General features: G+C 44.8%; 1 protein-coding gene across 1 annotated transcript in view; it reads left to right on the top strand.

Moving 5' to 3' along the window:
- The first annotated feature begins 10843 nt into the window (after positions 1-10843).
- Positions 10844-15285, top strand: part of MTURN (maturin, neural progenitor differentiation regulator homolog) — a 34100-nt gene continuing 29658 nt past the window's right edge. Inside the window, exon 1 of the mRNA XM_086396462.1 lies at positions 10844-11874. Within this exon, the coding sequence (XP_086252588.1) occupies positions 11713-11874 (162 nt within the window). The 5' untranslated portion in view covers positions 10844-11712. The remainder of the gene's footprint in view (positions 11875-15285) is intronic.

Below are 15285 nucleotides of genomic sequence, written 5' to 3' on the forward strand. Positions count from 1 at the left end.
CATGCTCAACCATATCTGACTCTGCACTCCAAGGACTGTAGCCCACCAGGCTCCTCTGTCTATGGGGATTCTCCAGGCAAGAATACTGGAGAATGGGTTACCATTTCCTCCTCCAGGGGATCTTCCTGACCCAGGGACTGAATCTGAATCTCCTATGTCTCCTGCATTACAAGTGGATTCTTTACTGCTGAGCCACCAGGGAAACCCTTATTTCCCTGACCAGAGATCAAACCCTTCCCCCTTGCACTGCGAGGTGGATTCTTAACCACTGGACCACCAGGGAAGTCCCTATCTGTATGTCTTATTTGCAAAAATATCTATTCAGGTCTTCTGTCCATTTTTAGATCACGTTGTTTTTCAATGTTAGGTTGTATGAGTTGTTTATATATTTGGGTTATATGTATTGGTCATATCATTTGCAAATACAATCTCCTACTCAGTAGATTGTCTTTTCATTTTGTCAATGGATTCCTTTGCTGTGCAAGTGGTTTTATGTTTAATTAGGTCCCATTTTTTAAATTTTGATTTTATTTCCTTTGCCTTACGTGACAAGTTGAAAAACACTGCTACAAATTATGTCAAAGAGTGTTATACCTATGTTTCCTTCTAGGCATTTCATGGTTTCTGATCTCACATTTAGATCTGTAACCCATTTTTAGTTTATTTTTGTATATGTTGTTAGAAACTATTCTAACTTTGTTCTTTTATGTGTACAAGTCCAGTTTTTCCAGTACCACTTATTGAAGAGACTGTCTTTTCTCCATTGTATGTTCTTGCCTCCTTTCTTATAACTTAATTGACCAAAAGTATGTGGGTTGAACACAGTATATCTTTCCATCCGCTTGTGTCATCTTCAATTTCTTTCATTAGTGTCTTACAGTTTTCCAAGTACAGATCTTTTACCTCCTTAGGCAGGTTTATTCTTAGATATTTTATTCTTTTTGATGCAGTTGTAAATGAGATTGTTTCCCTAACTTCTCTTTTTGATAGTTCTCTGTTAGTGTATAAAAATGCAAAAGATTTCTGTATATTGATTTTGTATCCTAAAACTCTACTCAATTCGTTGGTGAGCTCTAGTAGTTCTTTTGGTGGAGTATTTAGGATTTTCCATGTATAGTATCATGTCATCTGCTTTTTGCAATTTGTATTCCTTTTATTTCTTTCTTGTATCATTACTGTAACTAGGACTTCTAATACTACGTTAAATAAAAATGGTAGGGGTGGATATCCTTGTCTTGTTCCTGATCTTAGAAGAAATGCTTTCAGCTTTTCACCATTGAGTATGATGTTAGCTGTGGGCTTGGCATACATGACCTTTATTGTGTTGAGGTATGTTCCCTCTGGGGCTCCCAAGTGGCTCAGTAGTAAAGAACACGCCTGCCAGTGCAGGAGACGTGGGTTCAGTCGCTGGGTCAGGAAGATCCCCTGGAGAAGGAAATGGCAACCTACTCCAGTATTCTTGCCTGGGAAATCCCGTGGACAGAGAAGCCTGGAGGGCTACAGTCCATGAGGTTGCAAAAGAGTCAGACATGACTTAGTGACTAAAACAACAATGATTTTCCCTCTATGCCCACTTTCTAGAGAGTTTCTATCATAAATTGATGTACAACTATCAGTTCAGTTCAGTCGCTCAGTGTTGTCCGGCTCTTTGCGACCCCATGAACTGTAGCACACCAGGCCTACCTGTCCATCACCAACTCCTGGAGTCCACCCAAACCCATGTCCATTGAGTCGGTGATGCTGTCCAACCATCTCATCCTCTGTTGTCCCCTTCTCCTCCTGTACAATATAAGTGTGCTTTTGTTTTCCAAGGAAAATGAATAAATTTAAATTTATCCTAAGGTAGTACTCCAGTGGTCAGGTATAGATGTGAGAGTTGGACTGTGAAGAAAGCTGAGCACCGAAGAATTGATGCTTTTGAACTGTGGTGTTGGAGAAGACTCTTGAGAATCCCTTGGACTGCAAGGAGATCCAACCAGTCCATTCTAAAGGAGATCAGCCCTGGGTGTTCTTTGGAAGGAATAATGCTAAAGCTGAAACTCCAGTACTTTGGCCACCTCATGCAAAGAGTTGACTCATTGGAAAAGACTATGATGCTGGGAGGGATTGGGGGCAGGAGGAAGAGGGGACGACAGAGGATGAGATGGCTGATGGTATCACTGACTTGATGGACGTGAGTTTGAGTGAACTCTGGGAGTTGGTGATGGACAGGGAGGCCTGGCGTGCTGCGATTCATGGGGTCGCAAAGAGTCGGACATGACTGAGTGACTGAACTGAACTGAACTGAACTGAAGGTACTACTTCTTGGAGTTTTTTTGTTAGGTTCTGGACCCCTTTACACTCACAATTTATTGAGGACTCCAAAGACATTCTGTTTATGTGGGGTATAATTATCAACATTTACTGTATTAAAAGTGGAAGTGAAAATCACCCAGTCATGTCCAACTCTTTATGACCCCATGGACTGTAGCCCACGAGGCTCCTCTGTCCATGGTTTTATTCAAGCAAGAATACTGGAGTGGATTTCCATTTCCTTCTCCAGGGGACCTTCCAGACCCAGGGATTAAACCTGGGTCTCCTGCATTGCAGGCAGATTCTTTACTGTCTGAGCTCCCGGGGAAACCCATTAAAAGTGGAAACTAAGAAGTTTGTTTTTTTTTTAATTAAAAGTGGAAACTGAGAACTTTCAAAAATATATACTGATTCATTTGCCAATAGCCATGATTAGTGCATTGTACGTTAATATAGATAACATCTTAGTGTTATAATAAAATTAGTTTTGACCCTGCAACCCTTGAAGATGTATTCTAAAGTAAAATGTTAGATTGTTTCAGAATAGGAAAAAGGATAGTGAAGGACAAAACTTGGCAAGTACATTTTATTCGCCTTAGTTTATAATACTTGAGTCTGAAAAGTAGCTCTGTAATGTGTTAAAATCTTAGCAAAGTTTCCCCAATTTTGGTAAGCTTGTTGCCTTGATTTACTGAGTACTGCCTCAGCCTACAGCCTAAAAGGTTATCATTATCTGCTATGTAACCTACCTGGGTAGCAAAGATTCTGGGTTTTACTAGAATAATTTCCTGTGCTTTATGTTGACTTTTCTATATCCTTGATTATTTAAGGAAGAAAAAGAATCAAGGTTCTTCACTTGTGAAAGAGCATAGACTTTTTTAAAAATCCTGTTACCATCTATGTTTATTTTTCAGTGCTTTATCTTGACTCTAATTAAATAGGTAATCAATTATTGTTTCCTAGGCATCCATGATCCCATCTTAAGTATCCAAATATCTTCTGAAAAGTTTTTTTTATTTTCACTTTCCCAAAAATATTACCTGTAGATGGCAGAGACTTTAAATAGTTATGTTTAATTTATAGCTGCTGCTGCTAAGTAGCTTCAGTCGTGTCCAACTCTGTGTGACCCCATAGACGGCAGCCCACCAGGCTCCCCCGTCCCTGGGATTCTCCAGGCAAGAACACTGGAGTGGGTTACCATTTCCTTCTCCAATGCATGAAAGTGAAAAGTGAAAGTGAAGTTGCTCAGTCGTGTCTGACTCTTCACAACCCCACGGACTGCAGCCCACCAGGCTCCTCCGTCCATGGGATTTTCCAGGCAAAGGTACTGGAGTGGGGTGCCATTGCCTTCTCTGAATTTATAGCTAGTAATCTTCAAATGCTAAAGTTCTGAGGAAGGGGTGCCTACTACTAATACAACCCACAAGGAAATTTGGTTGTTCATTTACCTCAATTATGATTACACATACTCTGGAATCATTTACTCCACCTGATTTTATGTATATCATTCTTTAGAATGATTTTTCTTGGCTTCTGTTTTTTCCATTCCTGCTGTCTGTTGAATTGGCGGGCTTTCTTTGGTCCCCATTTTCCAGTCTATCTGTTTGGAAGTTTCTCTTTATGGCAGAACCTGCTAGATGTCTCTGCCATAGCCATTTTCCCTTTTTTCCTTAGCAATAAAACTGGGAAATAAACCTTGCTGAGAAACTGCATTTCTGAGTTTCTCTCATAGATAGAAGGGACACAGTATGTGAGAAGTTGGTTGCTTGGAACATCTGGGAAGGCTCATTGAAAGGCTAATGACAGGGGCTTCCCTGGTGGTCCACTGGTTGGGAATCTGCCTGCCAATGCAGCAGACATGGGTTTGATCCCTGGTCCGGGAAGATCCCACATGCCACAGGGCAACTGAGCCCATGCACCACAACTACTGAAGTCCCCATGCCGTAGAGCCCACGTTCTGCAACAGGAGAAGTCTCTGCAACGAGAAGCCCACACAGCACAACTAGAGAAAGCCAGAACAGCAATGAAGACCCAGCACAGCCGAACGTGAACTAACTAACAAATTTAAAAAGGAAAAGAGGAGTGACAGTTGGCCTATGTCCCTTTATTCTTTCTTCCTTTATCCTGCTTGGAATGTGGGTATGACAACTGGAACTCCAGAAACCATCATGCAACCTGAGGCAACTTTAAGGATGGAAGCTACACCCCCAGGAGAGTAGGGCAGAAAGAGCCTGAGCCCCAGTGACAAGGAGTGGCCAAATCTGCCCTTACCTGCCCACCTCCAGGTTTTATTCATATGAAATAAAGACCAATTCTGATCTTATTCTAGTCACTTTAGTCAAGATTTTTATTATTAGCTGAATGCAATTTCTAACTGATTCACCTGAAATTTTTAAACATGTATACTTAATGTAACAAGATCTAAACTTAGTCAGTACCTCTATATACATTATAGACCAAGGACCACTACTATCAGAACTTTGGATATGTTGTCATTTCTCACTTTTTAGAAAGCTTCTTGCTGATCTTTGCAGCATCTTCCCCTACCACACACACACTCACATATTTATTTTCTGATTCTTACAAGTTCAACAAGGTATGTACCCTTACCCCATTTTCACAGAAGAAGAAATTGCGGTTCACAGGCATTACGTAACCTTTTCAAGGTCACATAATTAAAAAGTGGCAAAGTCTTTCTAGCACCCAAACTTTTCGATTGTGTCAGAAATCTTGAAAAGTAAAAGTGTTAGTAGCTCAGTTGTGTCCGACTTTGTGATCCCACACACTGTAGCCTGTGAGGCTCCTCTGTCCATGGGATTCTCCAGGCAAGAACCCTGGAGTGGGTAGCCATTCCCTTCTCCAGGGTATCTTCCCAACCCAGGGATCAAACCTGGGTCTCCTGCATTGCAGGCAAATTATTTGCCATCTGAGCCTTCAGGGAAGTCACAAATCTTAGCTGTATTCTTTCATTAACTACTTTGCTGGCATCGTAGCTGAGGACAAGCACACCCTCTGACTGGGGGAAGGCTGGAGTAAAGCAAGCTATGCTATTACCCAGATCATCATATCTTACTAAATGGCCATATATAAGAGATCAGTCTGCTAATTTAAGGACAGCAGCTTCTGGTTTAGCCAATTTCCAGGATACAGGACTTTTCCCAGAGGGAAATCTACAGCCTTGTAGGAGTTCTCCAGTAATGCTCTTGGGACACCTTGCTAGAGAATGAGCTAATACAACTAGGTCCTAATAAGCCTCAGCAGACAAACAAAATAAAGGCAGGACTATAATCATGATCAGAAAGGGAAAAGAAAATAATATTAAGACAACCATTTTGCCACCATAAAATCTGTGTTTCTCTTTCAGAGCCACCAAAAAGATATCACTGAAAAGGACGTTTTGTGTGCTGTAAGGAAAGAAGGCAATGAAAACGTTTAGAAGCAAGGAACTTGAGAAACTATTTTAGTTGAGAGTAAGGGCAAGGACGGGGAGTGGCTGAACAAAACAGAATATTGAGGTGTCTTAAATGAATTTAAAAAAATAGAAATAATTTCTTTTCCTTTGACATATGTAGAGGGAAAATGCTTATCAGATGAATCTGATCAGACAGACATGCTTTGAAGACAAATGTAGCCAAATTATGTAACCCAGAGCTTCCTCAAGTTCTAGGTGCAAAGCTTTTAGAGGAATAACAAAAAAGAAAAGATTTTGTAGAAATTCAGATCGGCAGATTCAGAAACACAATTTGGAATGAATTTTTCTGGCCAGAGGGCAAGAATGCAGAAGAAAATCCTCCTCAGGTTTATGGAGTATTTGGGTCACAATGACCCATTTATGTAGATTTTTAATTTTTGCTGATTTTTCAATGTAATTTTTTTCCAAACTCCAGTTACAATGAAACGTGAACTTTGACATGGGCTGAACTCAAGAGACTACCCTCTGTTTATCTTCCCCATCCCACTGTCCAGGTGTCACCTCTCTTGAGTGTATTGGGAAGGCACACAGATGGCTCTCATCCCTCTTTTATTTTTAATTGTTTTACAATTGTTTTGTTGGTTTCTGCCTCACAACAATGTGAATCAGCCGTAAGTATACACATATCTCCTCCCTCCTAAGCCTCCTTCCCTCTCATCCCTCTTATGTTGACGTCTTGGGAGTTTTGTCTCCAGATCCTGGGGTCCTCTTGCCTCTCCCATCACTGCTGTGACAAATCACATACCCCTCTACTGACCGTCACCTCCTGGAGCTTGACATCTGCTGGGCCTCTTGATAAAATGCAACTCCCTTGAGTTCACAGGGTGAATGCGGAACCAGCCACACTTCCCGTTCTGCCTTATTCCTCATACTGCATAACCACGAGGCTGTGTGGATGAAGCAGATTTACCAGATGGTAGGGTTAGTTAAATGGACTTACAATGTGGGAGTAAATAAAAGGTACAATTATATATTCAAGTCAGCATTGCTCACACTAGAATAAAAGCCACAGAGGACCTGGGAACAGGGGTGGGTGGAAGAGTTGGCTTGAGTAGGAGAATCTAGGGTGGGTTTTGCAGTTCTGAATCGGGTTCCTGAGAACTCCCAGCCAACGTGGAGTTTGAAGATGCCTTCTCTCCTTAACAACATCTCCAAAAGACAGTGCTTCAACAGGAGAAAAGTCTAGATTCATATATAAGAAGAGAAAGATTTCTCTAAATGCAGTGAAGCCTGCACAACTCTCTGCCCACTACTGGAGCTATGTTTAATTTTCCTTCTACTTCTGAATAATGACCAAAGGCAAAACAGGAAAGGGGACTCAGCAGTCCCTGATGTTCCTTCACTCCTGGGCTACACAAAAGACCTGGCTGAAGTTCTGGAATGACCATTGCCCTGTACTTGGAGCCCATATACATCTCTACATGGGATGCCTCATAGGACTCTCCAAGCAGGAGGGAAGCAGAGTGACTTGTCTTCCTATATAAGAAACTGACTTAGTTGCCTTAAGGAAATCAAGGTCCAAGCAACTTCTGAAGATTCACTTTGCAGGACCAATTTCCACCGCTTTTATGTGATAACCCTTTCCCTTAAAGGTGCAAGACTTCTCTCTCTAAATCTATGGTTCTCAAATAGGGGTGATTCTGGCTTCCAGGGAACATTTAACAATGTCTGGAGACATTTTGGGGGCTTCCCTGATGGCTCAGCGGGTAAAGAATCCGCCTACAATGCAGGAAGTGCAGGTTCGATTCCTGGGTCGGGAAGATTCCCTGAAGGAAGAAATGGCAGCCCATTCCAGTTATTCTTGCCTGGAGAATCCCATGGACAGAGGAGCCCGGCAGCCTACAGTCCGAAGTGTCACAAAGAGTCAGACACAACTGAGCAATTAAGACATTTTTGGTTGTCACAACGTCAGAGAGGAGTGGGGGAAATGCTGCTGGCATCTAGTGCGTAGATGCCAGGGATGCCACTAAACATCCTACAGTGCAAAAGATAACTCCCTACAAGAAAGAAATATCCAGCTCCAAATACCAGTAGTGCTGCTATCTGCTCCAAATGCTTAGAAAAAAAATGAGATTTCACGTTATCTGTGACCAGAACTCATCATGCTACCCGTTCTCATGTCACTCCTGAATTTTACTTTTAAAATTCATCAGCTGATCTTCCTACAAATCATCCCCAAGAAGTAGATTAAGAGTAATCATGGCATTTACTGAGTTCATACTATGTGCCAGGTTCTGGGAAAAGGACTTTATATACTTTATCTCTTTTTTGTCACCATTTTTCAGAAGAGAAAACTGAGGTTCAGGGCAATTAAGTTGTAGATGTACACGAAGCTTAAATTCACTGAGGTGGGAATCAATGCAGAGCTCAAGTTTCTGATCTTTAACTCAATGCCTTTCTATGAAAAACAACAGTGTGCATTCAATTTATTGAACAATTCCTTTATACTCAGAATTCTATTTTTCATCATAAGAATTTTCCATCTTCTGACAAAAAGTATTTGTTAAATACATAAAACTCTGTACTTATGGCCATCCATCACTTGGAGCAAACTTAATAGATGGATTTTGAAACAAACGTATTTGTAAAACTCCCTCCTTTCCCCAAAGAAGAAAACCTATGTCTTTTATATATTTTAGTCTCAAATTTAAAGAATCTCTATTTTGGGGTGTCTGTATTTAAAAGAAAAAAGCAACATTTTGTAATATTCACAATAGCAGGTTGAATTTTCTTATGTGCCTGTCTCCTTCTCTGTCCTGTGTATTCCTTTTCTACTGCTGCAGAACAAATTAAAACAAACTTAGCAACTTAAGACAATACCTATTAATTATCTCACAGTTCTGTAAGTCAGAAGTTCTGTAAGTCCGAAATCAGTTATGCAGAGCCGAGGCATAACTGACTTCTCTGCTCAGGCTCTCCCGAGGCTGAAATCATGGAATCAAGTCAGGCTAAACTCTCCTCTGGAGGCTCTGCAGAAAATTTACTTTCAAGCTCACTAAGGTCACTGCAGTTGTAAGACTGAAGTCTCACTTTCTGGCTGATGGTCAGGGATTGACCATCTACACTCCTGTCCAATGAAGCAGCTCCCTCCATCATCAAAGCTGTTAGGAACGAATATCACTTGATGATGAATCTGCTTCATGGTTTGAATCTCCAAGAAAAGCCCAGTCCCCTGTAAGGGCCCATGTGATTACATGAGGCCCACCAAGGACAATCTCCCCATCTTGAGGTCTATTGATTTGACTCCTTAGTTACATGAGCAGAATCTCTCACAGCAGTACCTAGATTCATGTTTGTTTGAATAACTGGGAGAACATCTATCTATAGCAGGAATCTTGGTTTACAAGGAATCTTGAAGGTCATCTTAGAACCCTTCCTAGTTCACAGTCTGTAAACTCCTTGATGGCAAAATCTGGGTCTTGTGCATCTGTCTGGTACTCAAGAGATGCTCCATGAGTGTTCACTGAACTTAATTGTTTTAAAGGGATTGAGAAATTATGGAAGTCATGAAATTGTTACATATAAGCATTAATTTTCAGGTAAGGACAACTCCCATCAGGAAAAAGATCAAATAAGATGCAATACCCAGGTAGCCTTTAGGGTGATCTCTATCATGACCTCTTCCTCCATCAAAAGATTAAGTGGACTTTCTACTTTCACTATGGGAATGCAGCTTTGATTTCATTAAGGGAAGTCAAGGGGAAAAGAATTCCTATCCCAGAAATGGCAAGAGAAACAACTTTCCAGAATCGGATCAATTCTGTTGAGCAAAGGGTGTTTTCAGTGGTTTCAAGGTGTCATGAGCTTCCCTTGCCTAGTCTGCTAGCTCTTTGAGAGTGGAATTACCTATTTATATTAAAAAAAAACTAAGAACGTGGCATCTGGTCCCATCACTTCATGGCAGATAGATGGGGAAACAATGGAAACAGTGGCAGATTTTATTTTCTTGTGTTCCAAAATCACTGCAGATGGTGACTGCAGTCATGAAATTCAAAGATGCTTGTTCCTTGGAAAATAAGCTATGACAAACCTAGACAGCATATTAAAAAGCAGAGACATCACTTTCCCAACAAAGGTCTGTATAGTTAAAGCTATGGTTTTTCCAGTAGTCATGTATGGATTTGATAGTTGGACCAAAAAGAAAGCTGAGTGTGAAAGAATTGATGCTTTCAAACTGTGGTGCTGGGGAAGGCTCTTGAGAGTCCCTTGGAGATCAAACCAGTTGATCCTAAAGAAACTCAATCCTGAATATTCATTGGAAGGACTGATGCTGAAACTATATACTTTGGCCACCTGATGTGAAGAGCTGACTCATTAGAAAAGACCCTAATGCTGAGAAAGATTGAGGGCAGGAGGAGAAGAGGGCGATAGAGGATGAGACGGTTGGATGGCATCACAGAATCAATGGACATGAGTTTCAGCAAACTCCCAGAGATAGTGCAGGCCAGGGAAGCCTGACATGCTGCAGTCCATGGGGTCACAAAGAGTCAGATACTAGCGACTGAACAACACATTTATATCCCTAGAACTAGCATGGTGCTTGCTTCAGAAGACCAACTTTAAAGATAAAAGCTGACTGAATGTTTGTATTATGGAATGAATGCTATTTGGCCTGTCTCTGCTAGTAGTTAGTCACTTCCTGTGGGCCAGGGCTCTATCCAAAGCATTTTCTGCAATCCAGCAGTCTGTCTGGTCCCGGCAGCCACTGAACATTCAACAGGTGCAATGGTTGGACCTTGTTTTAAAATGTACTTTCTCCTCTCCTAAATTGGCAGTTGGTCATTTTCGGTTTTACAGTATGAATTTAAGGTGATTACTATTCAATCTAGATTTGTTGTTGTTCAGTCGCTCAGTCGTGTCCGACTCATTGCGACCCCATTGCAGCACACCAGGCTTCCCTGTCTTTTACCATCTCCCGGAGCTTGCTCAAACTCATGTCCATTGAATCGGGGATCCCATCCAACCATCTCGTCCTCTGTTGTCCCCTTCTCCTCATGCCTTCAGTCTAGACTTATGAGGCTTATTTTTAGAAATACTCAGCTTTATGTTAAAGCCAAAAAACAAACAAAACCCCCCAAATCCATAAACTTTTATCCTCCTTTCCAAACGGACATTCATTTCAGTGTCTAGTAAATGTATTTATGGAAAACATTTCTTTACATCATTCAGATGACAGAGCTGTGATTTCTGAAAAAGATAAGCTCTGTTTCCCTTTGGTTTTCTCAGCTCCTCCATTCCTAGCCTCAGACAAGGTACACGTTATCTGCAGTTCTGTGAATTTCTCTGCACTTCAGTCTCATTGGGAAAAATGCTTTCCCGGCCTTCAAACTCCAGATAAACGCGACCCAGATAACTCCGCTTCACTGTAACCTGCGAGCTGCCGTTTTCGGGCCCGCGCTGTGACGTCACCCGGCTCACAGATCTCGGCGTTGGTCTCAGACTCCGGTGATTGGCTGGATCCCATGACGTCACGGGCCGGGGCGGCCCTAGGTTCCTGAGGGCCCCGGGATGCTTCGGGTTCGTTTTTTAAAAAGGGGGCAGGTGGAGACAGGAAAGTCCGCGGAGCACACTGTGCCTCCAGCCGTGCTTCGTCCCGCCCCGCCACGCCCACTGTCAACTTCGCTCGGCCGGGCCGCGCCAGCCTCCGGGACTGCCCGAAAAGGGGCGGGCGGAGAGGCGGAGCTGGGAGGAGCCGGGCGCGGCGCCGCGCAGTCCCTGGCCACCGCCCACCCGGTTACACACAGCATGTAAACAGTCCCCGCCGGGAGGAGCCCCGGGACCGGAGGGAGCCCGAGCCGCCCGGCCCCGCCGCCTGCCCGAGAGCCACAGAGCCGCGTGCTGCCCGTCCGGGAGGAGGGCGCCGGAGGAGAGGAGGGCGGGCGGCGGAGGGAGCTGGAGGCGGGCGGCGCGCGAGGAGGCTGAGGGAGCGGCGGGCGCGGCGGGCCAGGATGGATTTCCAGCAGCTGGCTGACGTTGCGGAGAAATGGTGCTCCAACACGCCCTTCGAGCTCATCGCCACCGAGGAGACCGAGCGCAGGATGGATTTCTACGCCGATCCCGGCGTCTCCTTCTACGTGTTGTGTCCGGACAACGGCTGCGGGGACAATTTTGTGAGTGCTCGGGGGAGGGACCGCCGCAGCGCGCGGGAGTGTGGACGCGCGGCCGCTACCCTGCGCCCCAGCTCCCGCTCGCCGGGGAGGCGGTGGGGCGTGAGGTGGGGCGGGGGCGGGGGGCGTAACTGCCCGCAGGCACCCCAATGCTCCGCGCTCCGCCGGGCGAGCCCCTGAGCTTGGCGCGTTGGGGTCAGCACTCCGGTTGAGGCCAGTAGGAGGCAGGCAGGGGCATCCTTAGAATCCGGGAAGCTGGGCTAGGGAGGGCAGTTTCCGGGACGCGACCCCACGGCTCGAGCGCAGTGCTCGGCTAGAGCATCTCCGAGGATGTCTCCGCCTAGCGCCAGTCCGGGCCGGGGCGCACGGACCCTTCACTCCCGCAGGATCGGGAGTCCGGAGCTTCCTCCACCCAGGCGTCCCGTCCGGGTGAGGAATCCCGTTACCCTCTCAATGCGCAGACACAACTCCTCCAGTTTTCCTCGCCCGAGAGAACCCTCATCCCGACCCCTCTCCCCATGTTATTCTCAGTGGTATTAAGACACAAAGCCTCTGTCCACACTAGCGATGCCCCATCTCCTGGACCATCTTTGCGGAATTACACCCCGGATCTTAAAAACGCACACGCGCTTGCGCACACAAACACACACACACTCACACACAGAGGCACGCCTAGCCCCCTTTCCTCTGGTGCTTCCATTGCTCCTCTATGAGCTTCCAACGAGATGTGTGGAGCCCGGAAGGTTCTGTCCAGCTGAGGCGGCGGCCTTGGCCCTGCCAAGGCCTTTCGGTTTTTCCAGATGGGGATGAAATTCCCCCTCCCCACCCCACCTCCCGCCCCGCCCCGGGCTCGGAGGGACTTGGACCTGAAACTGCGGTGTCCAAATTCTCGACTTTGTATCCTGCCCTCACTTGGGATCTTGGCGCTGGCAGTTAAGGAAGGGGAGGTAGAGGGCCGGGGAGTTGGGGTGGGAGGTGTGGAGACTGGGCGAGGATGGCGTTCCGTAAAGTATTTGTAAGAACGGGGTAAAAATAATGGTCCCTACATGTAAGATGGAGGCGGCTATGGGCTCAGGTTACCGGCCTGAGTTGCCGGCCTGAGCCTGGAGCTGGCGCTGCTGCCGCCCCTGGGGACGGAGGTGAGGCAGTGCAGAGGCGCGGCCTGGCGCTGGCTCTTCAGGTGGGGTGAGACAAAGCTGGTTCAAAGCCCAGGCTGTCGTGCACCCCAACTACCACAGAAAGTTCGACAAGGAGTTAGCGTGATTGTCTTTCTTGGTCCCAGAGAGATGAAGTCCTCTATGTGACAAGATGAAGCATGCCCCTCCCACGACCTCCATTCCACTCCACAAAGGTGAGAGACTCACCAGGCCCCAGCCTCCTGACCCTCTAGAAGAGGGATAGCCTAGAGTGACAGTCAGATTTGACTTGTAGCAGCGTGACTCTGGTCAAACTCATTTCAGTGTTTTAAAATGTTCAGTGTACACATCTGAAAAATGGGTATAATACCAACCCTCAGGTGATCAAATAGATAATGCACCTGACAGTCTCCACTGCACAGCAAGGGCCACACAAATTTGGGTCAGAGATCTGGGGTTCCCCAGAGTTTAGAACTTGTCTCTTTAAGAGCCTCAATTTCTCACCTGTAAAATGAGGTTAATCAGAATGCCTCCATCGTAGGTATTCGTGAAGCGCAAGTGAGGTATAAATGTATGTAAGAACACTGTTAACTGTAGTTAAAATAAGTAAGTGTTGTTTGTCAATGTGAAAGATCATTAAAAAGGGATTTATTCATAGTAAAAGTATGAATAAGCGCCAGGGATGTAGTGGAAAGGGCACCAGGGTCCAACTAATTGCAGTGTTAGGATTTGACTAGGAGTCCCTTCGACCCCTGGGCTTCCTTGGTCTGCCAGTGGCCTTTCCCCTCCTTACTGTGTGAAATGGGGCAGGAATCACGCATGGTTCTGGAACTCATGGTTCCACACAGCCATCCTGCTGTCACTGCATGAGACATATCCAAAGCGAATAGGTGGGTGAAGAAAAGCAAGGCTATTCTCTTGATTTGAATATGTTTAGCAAACCATATAGAAACATGAAGTCTATCAGGCCTTTTTCAAGGCCACTCATATTACATTTTAAATCTCCACCTGTATGAGTGAAATACTTGGAAGTATTTCTTTTGAAAGTATTCGTTCACTGACAATTAAATGACATAAATAGGAAAGAAAGAAAGTGGTGGTGGTGGGTGTGGGGAGTAATTCATTGGGCAGACTGGACCTTTTCAGTTACTAGAGGCCATAATAAATAAGATGCCAAACACTGGAGTTTTCTTAGCCGAAACCTTGCCTCAGATTTGCAGGCCAGGTTTGTCAAGATGCTGTTTGCCTCTAGTTAACGAAACTCAGACCTGAAGAAAATGTGCTATCTCTGTTCATTTCTTTTTCCCAGGAAAATCTGCTAAGTATTAGAAGAAATTTGAGATGAATGGAATCCTTGTAATCTGAAGGACTTGTTAACAATAAGAATATTTACATAGCATTTCAGTTTACAAAGTGTTTTTATATCATTCATTCATTTAACAAACATTTATTGAGGGCTCACTCTGTACCTGGCCAGGGCTACTTAGAATGGGGCCATTCTTTTCATCTGAGAAACAGTGTGGTATAATGCCTAGGGGCACAGGCTCTGGGGCAGGCTACTCGAGCTTTCACCCCAGCTCCCCACATCTAACTTTGTGCCTGGGAGGAAGTTATTTAACCCCTCTCTGTCATGACTTCCACATCTGTAAAATAGAGATAGTATTAGTACCTCCCTAGCAGATTTGTTTGAGAACAGTGCCTAAAGTGGGGATGATATTAACAATCTCAGGCAGAGTTTCCACATAGCAGTCCCTCTGGATCTATTTAAAATGTTGATAAAACGGCAGGTTGTGTTCTTACCACTCCCTCCCTCTCCTAAACTGACTTCCCATCACTTTTGCAATAAAACCTAAGCTTTCCTGGCTTCAAGCCCCCACGTGATCTGTCTCCCGCCGCCTCTCTGACCTCATCCTGGCCCTTGCTTAGAGTGTTCCTGCCACACTGGCCTTTCTGGTCTTTAGAGAAGCCAAGCTCATTCTTGCCTTAGGGCCTTTTCGTCTGCTGTTCCCTCTGCCTAAAACACTCTTCCCCCACATCCTTACATAGCTCCTTTCTTTATACCATTGCAGCCTGGGAGAAACCTTCCTGACCACATACTCCCTTATTTCACCCTCTGTTACCCTTACCATAGCACTCACTAATACTTGATAGTCCATTGCTTATTTTTTGCCTCGCCCACTAGCCTATAAGCTTCATGAGAGTTTGTCTTATTCATCCCTGTATGGCAGTGCTCAGAACATGCCAGACATGTGATAGATATTCAATCCATGTTTGTAAG

The sequence above is a fragment of the Bos grunniens genome, chromosome 4 (genome assembly GCF_055505025.1).
Source record: "Bos grunniens cultivar Pamir isolate PY7600 chromosome 4, Bosgru_T2T1.0, whole genome shotgun sequence".
Classification (NCBI taxonomy): Eukaryota; Metazoa; Chordata; class Mammalia; order Artiodactyla; family Bovidae; genus Bos; species Bos grunniens.